The 13,547-nt window shown below is 45.8% G+C and overlaps 1 protein-coding gene across 5 annotated transcripts in view; it reads right to left on the minus strand.

The window, feature by feature from the left end:
- Positions 1-263: 263 nt before the first annotated feature.
- The window catches only part of KLHL29 (kelch like family member 29), a 544,343-nt gene continuing 531,059 nt past the window's right edge, over positions 264-13,547 (minus strand). For all 5 annotated transcript variants that reach the window (XM_045008743.1, XM_045008742.1, XM_045008745.1 and 2 more), the window contains one exon: positions 264-2,560. In XM_045008743.1, the coding sequence (XP_044864678.1) occupies positions 2,377-2,560 (184 nt within the window). In that variant the 3' untranslated portion in view covers positions 264-2,376. The remainder of the gene's footprint in view (positions 2,561-13,547) is intronic.

The raw sequence follows: 13,547 nt of genomic DNA on the forward strand, positions 1-13,547 counted from the left end.
TAAAGTAGGATGCAGGTATGTTGGAAGTTAGTAGTCAGTTAAATACTGGCAAGAAAAATTGGACCAGAGACAGATCCAGCTGGAACAAAAGCATTTTCCTCCATGGTTGCACGGAAAATTAATGTAAACATTAACGTGGCATTGCCCTGTGTTCACTCTTAACAAAATTAATCCAATCTGGATGATGAATCTAGATCTATAAATATATTTATTATAATATAACAAGAACTTAACAGTAAACATAAACTATATACAATGCCATTACAGAGAACCCTGGTTGTTTTATATTAGTCACAGAAATAGCCAGTTTTGCTCCAGTGTGAGAAATGAAGAAATAAGCTAAATTGGAAATGCTGAATGTGTTAGGTCTTGTTGATTGCTAGCACCTCCTTTGGAGGTAGACACACACCAACACTAAAATTAGTCCTGCCCCAGGCAGTTAGAAACTTGTGCTCCAATCTTTAGGTTCACACTTGTACCCTGTTTGACATAAATACTTTAAATGACATATTATGTATATAATTTTGTTGTGCTTATTTTTTTCTTTAAAGAATAAATAATCAAAACAACTGCATAACAAAGGTTGGAACTTCACTATCAAAAGGAGAGAGATGTGAGTCACCTTATAGCCTGACTGAGCACATTATTTTTAAATACTGCAAGATACAAATTTCATACTATTTTGTTCTTTTATAAACAATTATTAATAAAATAACTTTAAGGTGATTGGCTAACCGTCTGAATTGGTTTCCCCAAAGTTGTAACCAGATCTCCCCGATACAAAAAGGCTAATATATTTGGTATGAAATTCAACTAGATATTGACCGTAGTGTTTTTCATACAGACATTCTGTAAAGGAATCTCTCCACCGAATTACCACCATGGCATTTGGAATCTAAAACTGTGAAGGCAAACGTAGTAACTCTTTCTGCTGCTCTGTTTGGAAAGAAATCACACACATCCTCTGCTCAGGGTTATTTTCCATTTGTTAACTGTAAGAAGCTGTTTTCCCCCATTATATCTCCCCGCTCATCGCCCATTTGATCATTCCATTTACAAATTTATAAAGAATTTTCACATCACAATGCTTCTCTGGATAGACAATGTTTTAATATATATATATATATAAAAATATAACCCCTGTGCTGTGCATATACTTACAACGCTACACAGTAATCATTCTGTGTCTTTTATACTGGGCTTCATCCCATCCATTTTCTATCATGGGATTTAAACTTGTGTGTTTAAAACGTGTGAATATTTTTATTCTGAAACGGTCTCATTCTGATGAGAGAAGTTTGCATTTAAGACATCCATACCTTTTAATTAGGAGATAGGTTTGGGTTTTTTTAAGATGTCCTCTTAGATGTAATTTAAAAACAAAAAGATAGCGGCATATATCCCAACATAAGGAATCTTGATTGTGATCCAAAAATGAGTATATGAGGCATCTTCTTAAATAACTTACTGAAAATGTGGAAATCCCACATCATATGGTTTGTTTTATTAACATGATTCCAATCAGAACTTTTTGAAGAGGTTAGTTTAATCAAGAAAATGCCTCTGGAATCTAAAAATAATAATAATTGCATTAGAGGTTGCAAGCACTGTCAAGTTTTGCTCATACAGTAGAAAACAGGGTAGAAACCACCCTCCACTCCTAACACACAAATGCTGCCATGTAGGGGGCAGAAACCCATACAGCCCAAGAAACCATTTTCACATAGAATGCCATTATAATCAGTTCTTCTCTCTCTTTCTCTCCTTTTTTGGTGCTGCTCTAGAGAACTGCAGTATTTATTTGATCTGATGGAAGACTGACATCAACCTACGCCAGCTGTCACACAAGATATCTCTCAGTCATTGGTATTGAAAAGCATGTATTTGTTAAAAACAAATGTAGGAATCAAAGTGATAAGGACACTTTGACTTCTTTCAAATAGCCTGATGCCTTATGTGTAATAGTAAAACTAATCTTCTGCACAGTTATGTTAAGAATCAAGCTTGCTCTCTAGGAGTAAAATGCAGATTTTTCTCTCCCCCCCAGTTAAAAAATATGTGAAATTCTATTGCACCTGGGTTGACCCAAAGCCTACATCCGTAACAAGTGCCACTACAACATCTAGTGACACACTTGTATTATCAAGTTACACTATCTTACATAGCACGGAGCTCTCTGCTCCTCGTTCACCAAAAGGTGAAGATGATTTTCTACATTCAATGTAGAGAATATTCAAAACTTTAGAGCAATATGTTCGTTGCTTTTGTGTTTTTGTTCTTCTAATTTTATTTATTTTTGTTGTTGTAATAGCTTTTTTTATTTTTTGCCTGCTTTTGGCAGGCAAAACCAGTTCTCCATCCAACTCCTTGGTAGCATCAACCACTCTGAATGTACTTTTTAATTACTACACAGCCATGTCGAAACACAGGGCATGGCATATTGGGTAGAAGCGTCCACGTGTTTGTCTTAGGGTCGTAGGCTTCCATATTCCCCAGTGCAGGTCCTTCGCTGCTAACAATTCCACCAGTGGCATAAATTTTTCCATCAAGAACCACAGCACTATACACAAAAAGAAAAGAAAAGTTTTGCTTAGTATCTTGTAAAACAGTTCCCATGGTAGTTTTTAGTGCCCTTTTGTAACACAAGCCTAACAGGATAACTACTAAAATAGTAAGAAACACTTGCAGCTTTAGAAGGCTGAATGCCCCTTCCATTAATCTTAATAACCTTCCCCTACCTGCGCTGCCCCTCCATCCCCCAGGTAAGCTTTCCCCACTTTAACCATACAGCAGGGAAACTGTGGAACACATGACTCACTCAAGCCTATACAGCAAGGGTCGGCAATCTACAGCATGCATGCCAAAGGTGGCACGCAAGCCGATTTTTGATGGCACGCGGCGACAGGCTGAGCGGCTCAGCCCACCGCCACTCTGGGGTTCCGGCTGCTGCAGCCCCACTACGCACCTGCTGCCGGCCTGGGGGCCCCCAGGGAACTCCTGAGACCCCGGCTGGCAGAAGCCGGCGGCCGGAACCCCAGAGTGCTCAGCCCACTGCCCGCCTGGGGTTCCATTCACTCAGCTGGCAGCAGGCTGAGGGGCTCAGTCCGCTGCCAGTCTGGGGAGCCAGCAGCACTCAGCCTGCTGCTGGTCTGGGGTTCTGCCTGCCAGCCCCGCTCAGCCTCCTGTCAGCCTGCATGAGCAGAACCCCAGGCTGGTAGCGGGCTGAGGGGGGCCGGCGGCCGGGATCCCGGCTGGCAGGAGCTGGCGGACGGAACCACAGACCAGCAGCGGGCTGAGCAGGGCTGGTGGCTGGAACCCCAGAAAAGGATCCCAGGACGTGCTCAGCCCGCTGCCGGTCTGGGGGTTCTAAATTGATAAGATCTGCACTTTAATTTTATTTTAAATGAAGCTTCTGAAATATTTAAAAAACCTTTAAATACAACAATAGTTTATTTATATAATACAGACAGAGAGAGAGGCCTTCTACAAACGTTAACATGTATTACTGGCAGGCGAAACCTTAAATTACAGTGAACTTGGCACACCACTTCTGAAAGGTTGCCGACGAGGGTATCAACAGCACAGCCACTGTTGCAATGTACCAGGCCTAGATACACACACATGCACCACATATAAGTAAGTGTATAAACAAATTTAGCTGCTATTCAGAAGTTTCTGGCTCCCAGTCCTGTGCATACAAAATGCCTCTTTTACACCACCTGTCTTTGCCAAAGCTGTAAAGGAGGAAGCACCCGCCCTCCCCCCCCCCTCGCCCTCCCGATTACAAGCTCAATGAAAACCCTTTCTTGACTCAACCCCTTCACTGGTCAGTTATCTCTTTCTTTCACTGTGGAGGCTGGGTCATGACCACGTTTCCCCCTGTGCCAAACCCTCTCCACCCCCATTTTCCTCTCTCAGACTTAGAAACACATCTTACTGCCTGTATGTGGTTGCTGGTGTGAGTGCTGTCTGGCAGAAGGCATTTCAGCATGCATACAAAGCCAATCAGTGGCTATGGATACTGAACAGCCTCTGGGGGTGGGGAGCTGGGTGCCCTAGTTTATAAAAAGATTAGCCTGTTTTAAAACTTTGCAAATTGTAAATATATTGCAAACAAAGCAAACTGAACGAAGGAGGGTAAGGGAGAGGCTCTGTGCCAATGACTGGGCTTGCTGAACTTAACACTAAGTAGCACATTCACAGATTTCATCGAGCTCATTTTGAAGCAATAAGAAACATACAGAGTGGGCTGCAGCACAAGGAGGAAGAGTTAAAATTTAAGGATGGGGCAAATGGAGAGTCCTAAAAGATGCCAGCATGAAAAAACAACCAACCAAAATGCTTCTGAAAAAAAGAAGAATGTAAAGAACAAGAAGTTGGCAATGTCTTCAGTAGGAATCAGGCTCTGCAGATAAAAACAAAGCTGAACTGAAAACAGTGATGAGGGGAGGATTTAAACAAGACGAGTATGAGTTACTTACACAAGTAAGTAGGAAATAATGAAGACCTTGTCAAAATAACTGTTAATCTGAAAGGAGGTAAATGGGGATACTTGAAACATTTGATTAATGCGTATATACAAATCAGCAGGGCTGGCTGATATACAGCCCAGGGTCTTAAGGGAATTTACTAATGAATTTACTGAACCATTGGTAATTATTTTTGAAAAGTCACATAGAAATGGGGAAGTATTTGAGGATTTGAATAAAGCAAGTGTTGTACCAATATTCAAAAAAGCAAAGACTCACTGTGAGATTACTGATTGCTAATACACCTCTACCCTGATATAACGCGGTCCTCGGGAGCCAAAAAATCTCACCACCTTATAGGTGAGACCGCGTTAGATCGGGTTCGGTCCGGTCCGGCGTACTGGCTCTTGCCGGCACGCCATGCCAGACTAGACCGGCTTCCCCGGCGGTGATTTAAAGGGCCCGGTGCTCCAGCCGCTGCGGGGAACCCTGGGCCCTTTAAATCACCGCCGGAGCTCTGGCAGGGGGCTCGGGTGGGGATTTAAAGGGCCTGGGGCTCCTCGCAGCGGTCAGAGCCTCTGGCCCTTTTAATCCCTGCCCGAGCCCTGGGGCTGCGGCAGCCGGGCTTGAGCAGTGATTTAAAGGGCCCGGGGGCTCCACACAAATTCGGATATAACACAGTAAAGCAGCGGGGCTCAGGTGATGCTTTAAAGGGCCCGGGGCTCCCGGCTGCTTTACCACGTTATACCCAAATTCGTGTTATATCGGGTTGCGTTCTATCGGGGTAGAGGTGTATCTATTCTGTATAGCCTTACAATTTGCCCTCAACTGAACTCCTACAGAAAAATGATAAAAGACAAAAACACCAAAATACTTTTTTCTCAAAATGATCATTCCATATCTGACCTCTCAATCCTCATCCTCAACAGAAACCTGCACAACACCTGGGAACTTAAATTCATAACTCTGCTTGACACCAAAAATCCTGGCTGGAGATACTGGATTTATGGCTTTTTATAACAATTTGTAACCTACTAACCCTCCTTTGTCCTATAACTGCAGAGGTATTAACTGCCCCCTTCATCTTGAATGGTCTCTTGCAACATGTATTAACTCCTTATCTGTTCCATACTTGTATTTAGCTGTTGACAGTACCTGTCCCAGACCTGAAGTAGAGCTCTGCGTATGCCTCTCTCACCAACAGAAGTTGGACCAATAAAAGATACCACCCCACCCACCTACTCTGTCTAAATGAATAAATAAATAAAATAGTTAGGAGTATGGAGTTTAGGGACAGCTGGAGTCTGGTGTTGCATCCCTGACCATTTTGTCTACTAGTCACCGATGGACCTCGCCTCCATGAATGTATCTAATTCTTTCTTGAACCCATTTATACTTTTAGCCTTCACAGAATCCCATGGCAACAAGTTCCACAGGCTGACTGTGTGTTGTGTGAAGAAATACTTCCTTTTGTTTGTTTTAAACCTGCTGTCTATTCATTTCATTAGATGACCCCTAGTTCCTTTGTTATGTGAAAGGGTAAATAACACATCCCTATTCACAAGACAGTCTGGCATACCAGTTTACCAATGTGAACTGGCACAGGGTGACTCTGTTACAATGGGGTACAGAATACTGACCGGAGTAAGGGTACAGAAGGCATGTGAACACAGTACTTGCAGCATGTTTTTGCAAACAAAAAAGTGGGAATTGGCCATATATGTACTGGGCTGCTGGTCCAGCTGTGCAAAGGGACACAGAAGAAGACAGTGGTTTCAGGGATTGGCACTAGACGCTGTGGTATCTGTATTCTTCAGTTAAAGCCCTTGCTACGGTAATTGTACAACACCTTACTTGAAAAATTAATTCAAATTGGTTTGGCTAGGAGCACTGCCACATGGGTTAAAAAAAACTGATGGAAGAATCATAAATAAGGGGTAATTATAAGAGGCAATACTTGGCGCAGAGGGAGATGCTTTGGTCTGGTTTTATTTAACATCATCATTAATGATTTGGAAACCTATGTAAGCAGCCCATTAAATTAAAGTTGCAAATTACTGGGAGGTGTTACCACCAGCAGAGAGGACGACAAAATAATAGGAACATGGGGACCTTGAAAGGTTAGCAGTATGACTAGGCAATAAAAGGAGAGCCAACTGAAAACACGAAAGTAAATACATCTGGGGAAAATACCTATATAGCTTACACATCAAATTTCCAAAAGCATCTCAGGGTTAGCTCCACCAAGGAGGTTCAGGCTCAGTGTTGCAAAGCCTGACTTTAGGCCCAGCAGAATCCACACTCCCAAGTTAGGTGTTCAAGCTCCCTATAAAATGCCTGTGGAGAGTTGGGTGCCTAAGAACGGGATACACAAAAGCCCACAGACTGAGTGGTGGGCCATCTAAGCTAGCTAGTAGGAAATGCCAATCAGAGGGGCAACCCGTTGTATACAGCTCCCCTTATGTGTGTGCTTAAAACCCACCGCTCAGACAGAGTGAGGCAGGCTCCTAAGGCCAAGTCTATACGCAAAAGTTATGTCGACCCAGCTATGTTGCTCAGGGGTGTGAAAAATCCACACCCCTGAACGATGTTGTTAAACTGAGCTAACCCCTAGTGTAGACAGTGCTAGGTCAGTGGAAGAATTCTTCTGTTGACTAGCTACCGCCTCTTGGGGTGGTGGATTAACTAGGCCGATGGGAGAAACCCCTCCCTTCACTGTAGTGAGCATCTACATGAAAACATGACAGCAGCCAGCAGGTGTGCTTCTGTAGCATTTCAAGTGTAGACAAACCCTTAGGGTATGGCTACACTTATGGTTTGCAGCGCTGGTAGTTTGCAGCGCTGGTCATCCAGCTGTGTAGGAGCAGCGCTGGTGTGTGGCCACACTCACAGCTACCAGCGCTGGTGTGTGGCCACATTTGCAGTATTAGCAGCGCTGTTGGGAGTGCTGCATTATGGGCAGCTATCCCAGCATTCAAGTGCAACAACGTGCTTTTCAAAAGAGGGGGGTGGAGGGTGGTGTACTGTGACAGGGAGCGGGGAAGATAGAGTGGATTTTTGGAGCCAACACTGTTGTGTGTTAGCGTCCTGGATTGGAAAAATCACAAAATGTTCATGAGCCCTTAGTCTTAACTCTTAATTGCATACAGCCTGGCCTCCAACACGGACTCCCCGCTGTTTCACTCACTCCCTGTGGTGTACTGTGACAGGGAACGGGGAAGAGAGAGATTGGAAAAATCACAAAATGTTTGCGAACCCTGCATCCAACGCTGTTTCCCCTGCCTCTCATTTGATCGTTCACAGCCAGGTACAGATAGCTCCTGTTTGCTGTGATCAGTGTTTGTTTTAGATTAGCAGTTCAACGAAGCTCCGATCGGTTCTGTTTCATTCACTCTCCCTGCCTCTCATTTGATTGTTTACAGCCAGGTACAGATAGCTCCTGTTTGCTGTGATCAGTGTTTGTTTTAGATTAGCAGTTCAACGGAGCTCCGATCGGTTCTGTTTCATTCACTCTCCCTGCCTCTCATTTGATTGTTTACAGCCAGGTACAGATGATCACAGCAAACAGGAGCTCTGTTCGGAGCTCCGATCGGTTCTGTTTCATTCACTCTCCCTGCCTCTCATTTGATTGTTTACAGCCAGGTACAGATGATCACAGCAAACAGGAGCTCTGTTCGGAGCTCCGATCGGAGCTCGTTCACAACAAAACAAAGAGAGGCTGCATAACAAAACAAAGAGAGTAATTTATAAAAGCATTCTGGGATACACCTTATACCCTGGAGGCCAATCACAGCGCTGGTGTGTGGCCACACTTGATGACCAGCGCTGCAGCACCAGCGCTGGAATCCTTATTCCCCATGCTGAGTGAGGTGTACGGCCAGCGCTGCAGCCAGGGAGTTGCAGCACTGGAAGTGCCCTGCAGGTGTGGCCACTTACTAATTGCAGCGCTGGTAGAGGCTTTCCAGCGCTGCAAATCGCCAGTGTAGCCATACCCTTAGTCTGGGCTGGATTGAGACACCTATCTCTGCTTGGGAGTCACAGCCCCAACCACTCTCCTGGAGACAGGCAACTAAGCCGGGTCAGCCCTTTTACATGGAGAAGATGGCGGTGGTGCTGACTAAGTTTCTGCCAGTTGGCACGTGCAAAGTCACCATAAGGCATGAAATCACTGAGCTGCTCAGTGCCTAACTCACACTTAAGCCCTGCTGTTCCCCTGCTTCGCTTGCCTAAGGGGCCTGATTTGTAGGTATACACAGTACACATGTAATCTGCAAAAGAAAAGGAGGAGCTGGTGGTGGTGGTCCCCATGCCCAATAGCCTGGTGGTTAGAGCACTCACCTGGGATGTGGGCAACCCAAGTTCAAATCCCTGCTCTGCCTGATTTGGAGTAGGGATGTGAACCCAGGTCCTTTCACCAGCCCAGATGATTGCCCCAATCTCTGGGTATACGGCTAGTCAGCGCCACCAACTCCTCCTCTGTCTGGATGAGGCTCCATACACAAGGTAGGCCCGAGCTAGGTATCAAGTTGCTAGGCACTGTCAGGCCTGAGGCATGTTTATGCATGCTCACCAGCAAAAACAGCGGGCACCTAGGGGACTCTGCCAGTGAAAACCTGAGCGCCTACAGGGTTGGTGGAAGCTGAGCAGGGGTTCCGAGCATGCTAGTGGTGCCTAAATGTTGGATTTAGGGTTAGGTTAACAAGGGGACCTTAGGCAGTTGAGCATCCAAGTGTAGTCCAAAACTTTAAGGCAGGTGAACGGAAAGCGGTATGTTCATCGCTCCCTCTTCCTAAGGGCAACAATATTGCTCTTCTCCGCCCAGCCCCTCAGTTGTAAAAACAACATTAACCGAGGCTAATGTCTGAAGAAAGGAATAATCACAATAATTAGGCTGCAAGCTTGTTGTTCAGTGCCATTAACACTAAGTGATTACACGCTGTCAGAACCTGAAGAGAAAGACAGCTGCAAGCAGCAGAACTTTGCTGTGGAAGCAACAAGCCCTCTGCCTGCTCTAGCGAGCGGAGTGTACAGCCCAGGTCAAAGACCAGCTGAGCTTGGAGGAGTCACTGTAATGCCAAATGGCTGAGAGTAATTTGTTCATAACCGAGGTATTTTTTTCCATCTTCAAGTGAAATATTTTCCACAACTCTTGCTTGGAAATCGGACAGGGTGGTGGATGGCTGTGTGCTAGACGGTCCCAATCTCTCCTCTCTGTTCCTGAGGCAAGTGGGTTTATTTTCTTTTATTTAAAACTGCCCACAAGAACATACAAGAACAATCAGCCATACTGGGTCAGACCAATGGGCCAAAGGGGATGTCTACAATGCAATTAAATACCCACGGCTGGCCCATGTCAGCTGCCTCAGGCTCTCAGGGATCAAGTTGTACAGTTGCCATGTAGATATTTGGGCTTGGGCTGGAGTCCGAATGTCTACTCCATAATTTTGCAGCCCCACAGCCACGCCCCGGGAGCCCAAGTCAGCTGACATGGGCCAGCCACGGATGTTTAATTGCAATGTAGAGATACCCTACGTGCACAGCAGGGATGGGCAAACTTTTTGGCCTGAGGGCCACATCTGGGTGGGGAAATTGCATGCAGGGCCATGAATGTAGGGCTGGGGCAGGGGGTTGGGGTGCGGGAGGGAGTATGGAGTGCAGGAGGGGTCTCAGGGCAGGGGCTTGGGGTGCAGGGAGGGGTGCGGAATATGGCAGGGGGCTCAAGGGGTTAGGGGCCGCTGGGGTGCGGGCTCCGGCCCGGCGCTGCTTACCTGGAGCGGCTCTGGGGTGGCAGCGTCGTGCCCTGGAGCCAGGACAGGCTGCCTGCCCTGGCCCCGCGCCGCTCCCAGAAGCGGCCGGCACCACATCCCTGCAGCCCCTGGGGAAGGGGTGGGGCAGAGGGCTCCGCAAGCTGCCCTCACCTGTGGGTACGTCCCCCAAAGCTCCCATTGGCCGCAGTTCCCCGTTCTTGGCCAATGGAAGCTGTGGAGGGCGGTGCCTGCAGGCGAGGGCAGCGCGCAGAGCCCTCTGCCCACCCCCCCAAGGCCGCAGTGATGTGGTGCCAGCCGCTTCTAGGAGTGGCGCGGCGCCTGTGGCACCACGGGGGTGGTAATCCCACAGGCTGGATCCAAACCTCTGATGGGCCAGATCCGGCTCGCGGGCTGTAGTTTGCCCCCCCTGTGTACAGGGTTCAGGGAGACACCTAGTTTTGCTAGTGATTCTCGACTGTGAACACGCTTTGGAGTTAGGCACCTAATGTGTTTTTTGCAAGAAGCCAGGGGACATTCCCTCGTAATCTTTACTCCAGGGGTTAAGGGGCTCAGCTGGATGTGGGAGACCTCCCAGTTCAAGACTCCCCACACCAGATACGGAGAAGGGGGTTGAGCAACAATCTACCATTTCGCAGGTGAGTGCCCTAAATATTGAGCTATGGGACATTTTGATCTGTGGCTCCCTCCATCTCCTGTTGAAGCTGTGCCATCGTGGAGCAGGGAGACTGGCCCTTGGATGAGTGCTCTATTTTCCAGGCTCCAGCGTCAGTCTTACTCTGAGTATTTATCCGCTGTGGAACAGCTTCAATAGGAGAGACTGAGGGACCTCCACATCAGAAGATCTCGTAGCCCAGTTTATTAGGGCATGTACCTGAGAGGTGACAGATCGCTGTTCAAATCACTTCTCTAGGAGAGGGATAACTTGAACTAGGTGGTCTCTCACATCCCAGGTGAGTACCCAAACCCTTGGGCTAGAAGTTAGGAGGGAACTCTTCCCCCCCAGCTGTTTTGTCAGGCAGCCTCTGAGCACACCAACCGGATCAGGCCCTGCAGGTGAATTGGGCTGCTAAATGCCTGTATTCCCTTGGCTTGTGAATCGCTCTGGGGCTTAGGTGGCAGATAGGCATCTGGATGCTAGAGGAAGGCAGCAATGCACACACCCAGAGGCAGAAACTTAGGTACCCAGAGAACTGGGTAACTGCAAGAACTTAGGCACCAAGTGAGTTCAGGCATCTACAGAGTTTGGCAGTTTTGTGAAATCACAGCAAAGCCTAACCCTGGGACTTGGGCGCCAAAGTACTTCTGTAAACCTAGACCTCAGCCTTTTACTCTTTACTCACCCGCAGGACAAGAGAAGTACTTACCTACTTTTCATCAGAGGCTCTTAGTGCACTTTAGAGAAGTACTATATACGAGTGATGCATTAGGACTCCATCCCTGTTTTTTAAATCAGTGTGTGAACTTGTATGCACTGCATGAGCCATCTTGGTTTTTTGCTCTACTGCTTCTGTGAACAATTGTCTGATTCCACCCACAATAATTCTCATCTCTTTGAGATCACGTGCTTATGTTACAGCCAATGATCATTAAGAAAATATAGGAAGTATATAATGTTTAGGACAGGAAATGAATATCTTATCCAAGTGCAGCCTGAGAGGGGTGGAATTTAGGATCTGATTCAAGAAAGCACTTAACGGTGCACTTAAGTCTTTCTCTATTCAGAAAAGCAGGTAAGCACATGGTAAGTGCTTTCCATAATCAGGGCCCTCATTTGGCAGAATATCAATTGCCTAAATTGAAATTTGGCGATGACGACTAGGGGCCTTTCACATCTCATCCAAAAAAAAGCAGCCCCAGCAGCACCGTTGCTTCGTGATGAAGCACTGTATCAGCAGTAACTCAGAGGGAAGAATCCTACCTCCTGAATGATCAGCATCACTGGCCACAGCAGCTAGGTCTGGTGTTCCTTAGAGATCTCCCATTCAAGAACTCACTTGGCCCAACCTTTATAGCTTGTGAGGGTTACACAAGGCAGCAGCACAAGATGGTATGGCTACAGGCTACTATAAATTGTGAGACTTATAACATTCCCTGTACAAACTGGCCTAAAAACATTCATTCTTGGCTGGAAATTCACAACATTTGGAAAAAAAACTTTCTAGTCATTTTTGAGGTTATGAAAATACATTCTTAAATGGCTGAATTGGTTTGCCCTTGTGCATCATATTCTGGTTAACTGAACATTTCAAGACTGTTTTTAGTACGTGGAGATACTGAGAATGGGCACAGATCCACACACACTAATTTAATTGGAACAGATCCAAAAAGACAATTAAAGACTAGCAGGTAAATATACATAGAATTTCTTTTAAAAAACTTCCTCTTTCAAGTATTTACAAGTAAGAAATTAGCCCACTTTGTGAACATCCTTCGGTTGCTCTTGCTTTTTAGTCAGATTTTCCCAAAACTTAATTTGTGGATTAATACTTGGATGGGGCACCTCCAAAGAACATCCACTGGGAGGTTAGAGTTTAATGGATGCTAATCTCCACAAGGCTCTCTCTGAATTTGGTAACTGTGCTAACAACCTCTGCCCATGTTTACAGATAGTTTTGAAGCCAAGATGCTATGTTTTAGAAGGCTCAAGATTCAATGCCCAAGTTTTCCATAGGTTTTGTTAGGTGTCCCTGTGCTGCCGCAGATGTTATCTTTCAAATTAGATAGAAAATCAAGGTTCAGACCATTCACGGTCATTAAAGATGTGCTGGAACTTTTTGTAGCTGCATTATTAATGCTGGTGCCCTGGCCATATTCTAATTATATTCTACCTAACTATACTTCCCCAGTGTTCCTAAACTGTTGTGTAGTGTTGCTGTGTGCTGCTGAACAGCTGCCACACTTCAACCCAGAGGTGGCTGCATTTTAGTTGTAGCCAAGGCGGTCTCCGCGCATTATTTGTATATCAGTTACGCTTTAATGCACAGTGAGATCCTTCAGGATATAAACTGCTATATAAATGAAAGATCATTATTATTAGTCTATTGCTGTGATTTTAATCAGCTGTCCATTGTCCCAAGTCCCAACCACACATTTCCTTCCAGATCTGCTAGAAGACCTAGGTTTTCCCTCTCTACCACTTTTCTCCCAGCTGTAGAAAAACGGACACTGCATGCTGAAAGGCCAGCTTTTAAATCTGTGGGCTTGAGAAGTAGGCAATGATTAAGAAACCATACTCCATAACCACAGCCACCTGGGAATTTCTCTCCAACAAGCTGTGCTCTAACCCATTTTAGTGTCTGAAGTTGATCCT

Source organism: Mauremys mutica, chromosome 3 (assembly GCF_020497125.1).
Source record: "Mauremys mutica isolate MM-2020 ecotype Southern chromosome 3, ASM2049712v1, whole genome shotgun sequence".
NCBI lineage: Eukaryota > Metazoa > Chordata > Testudines > Geoemydidae > Mauremys > Mauremys mutica.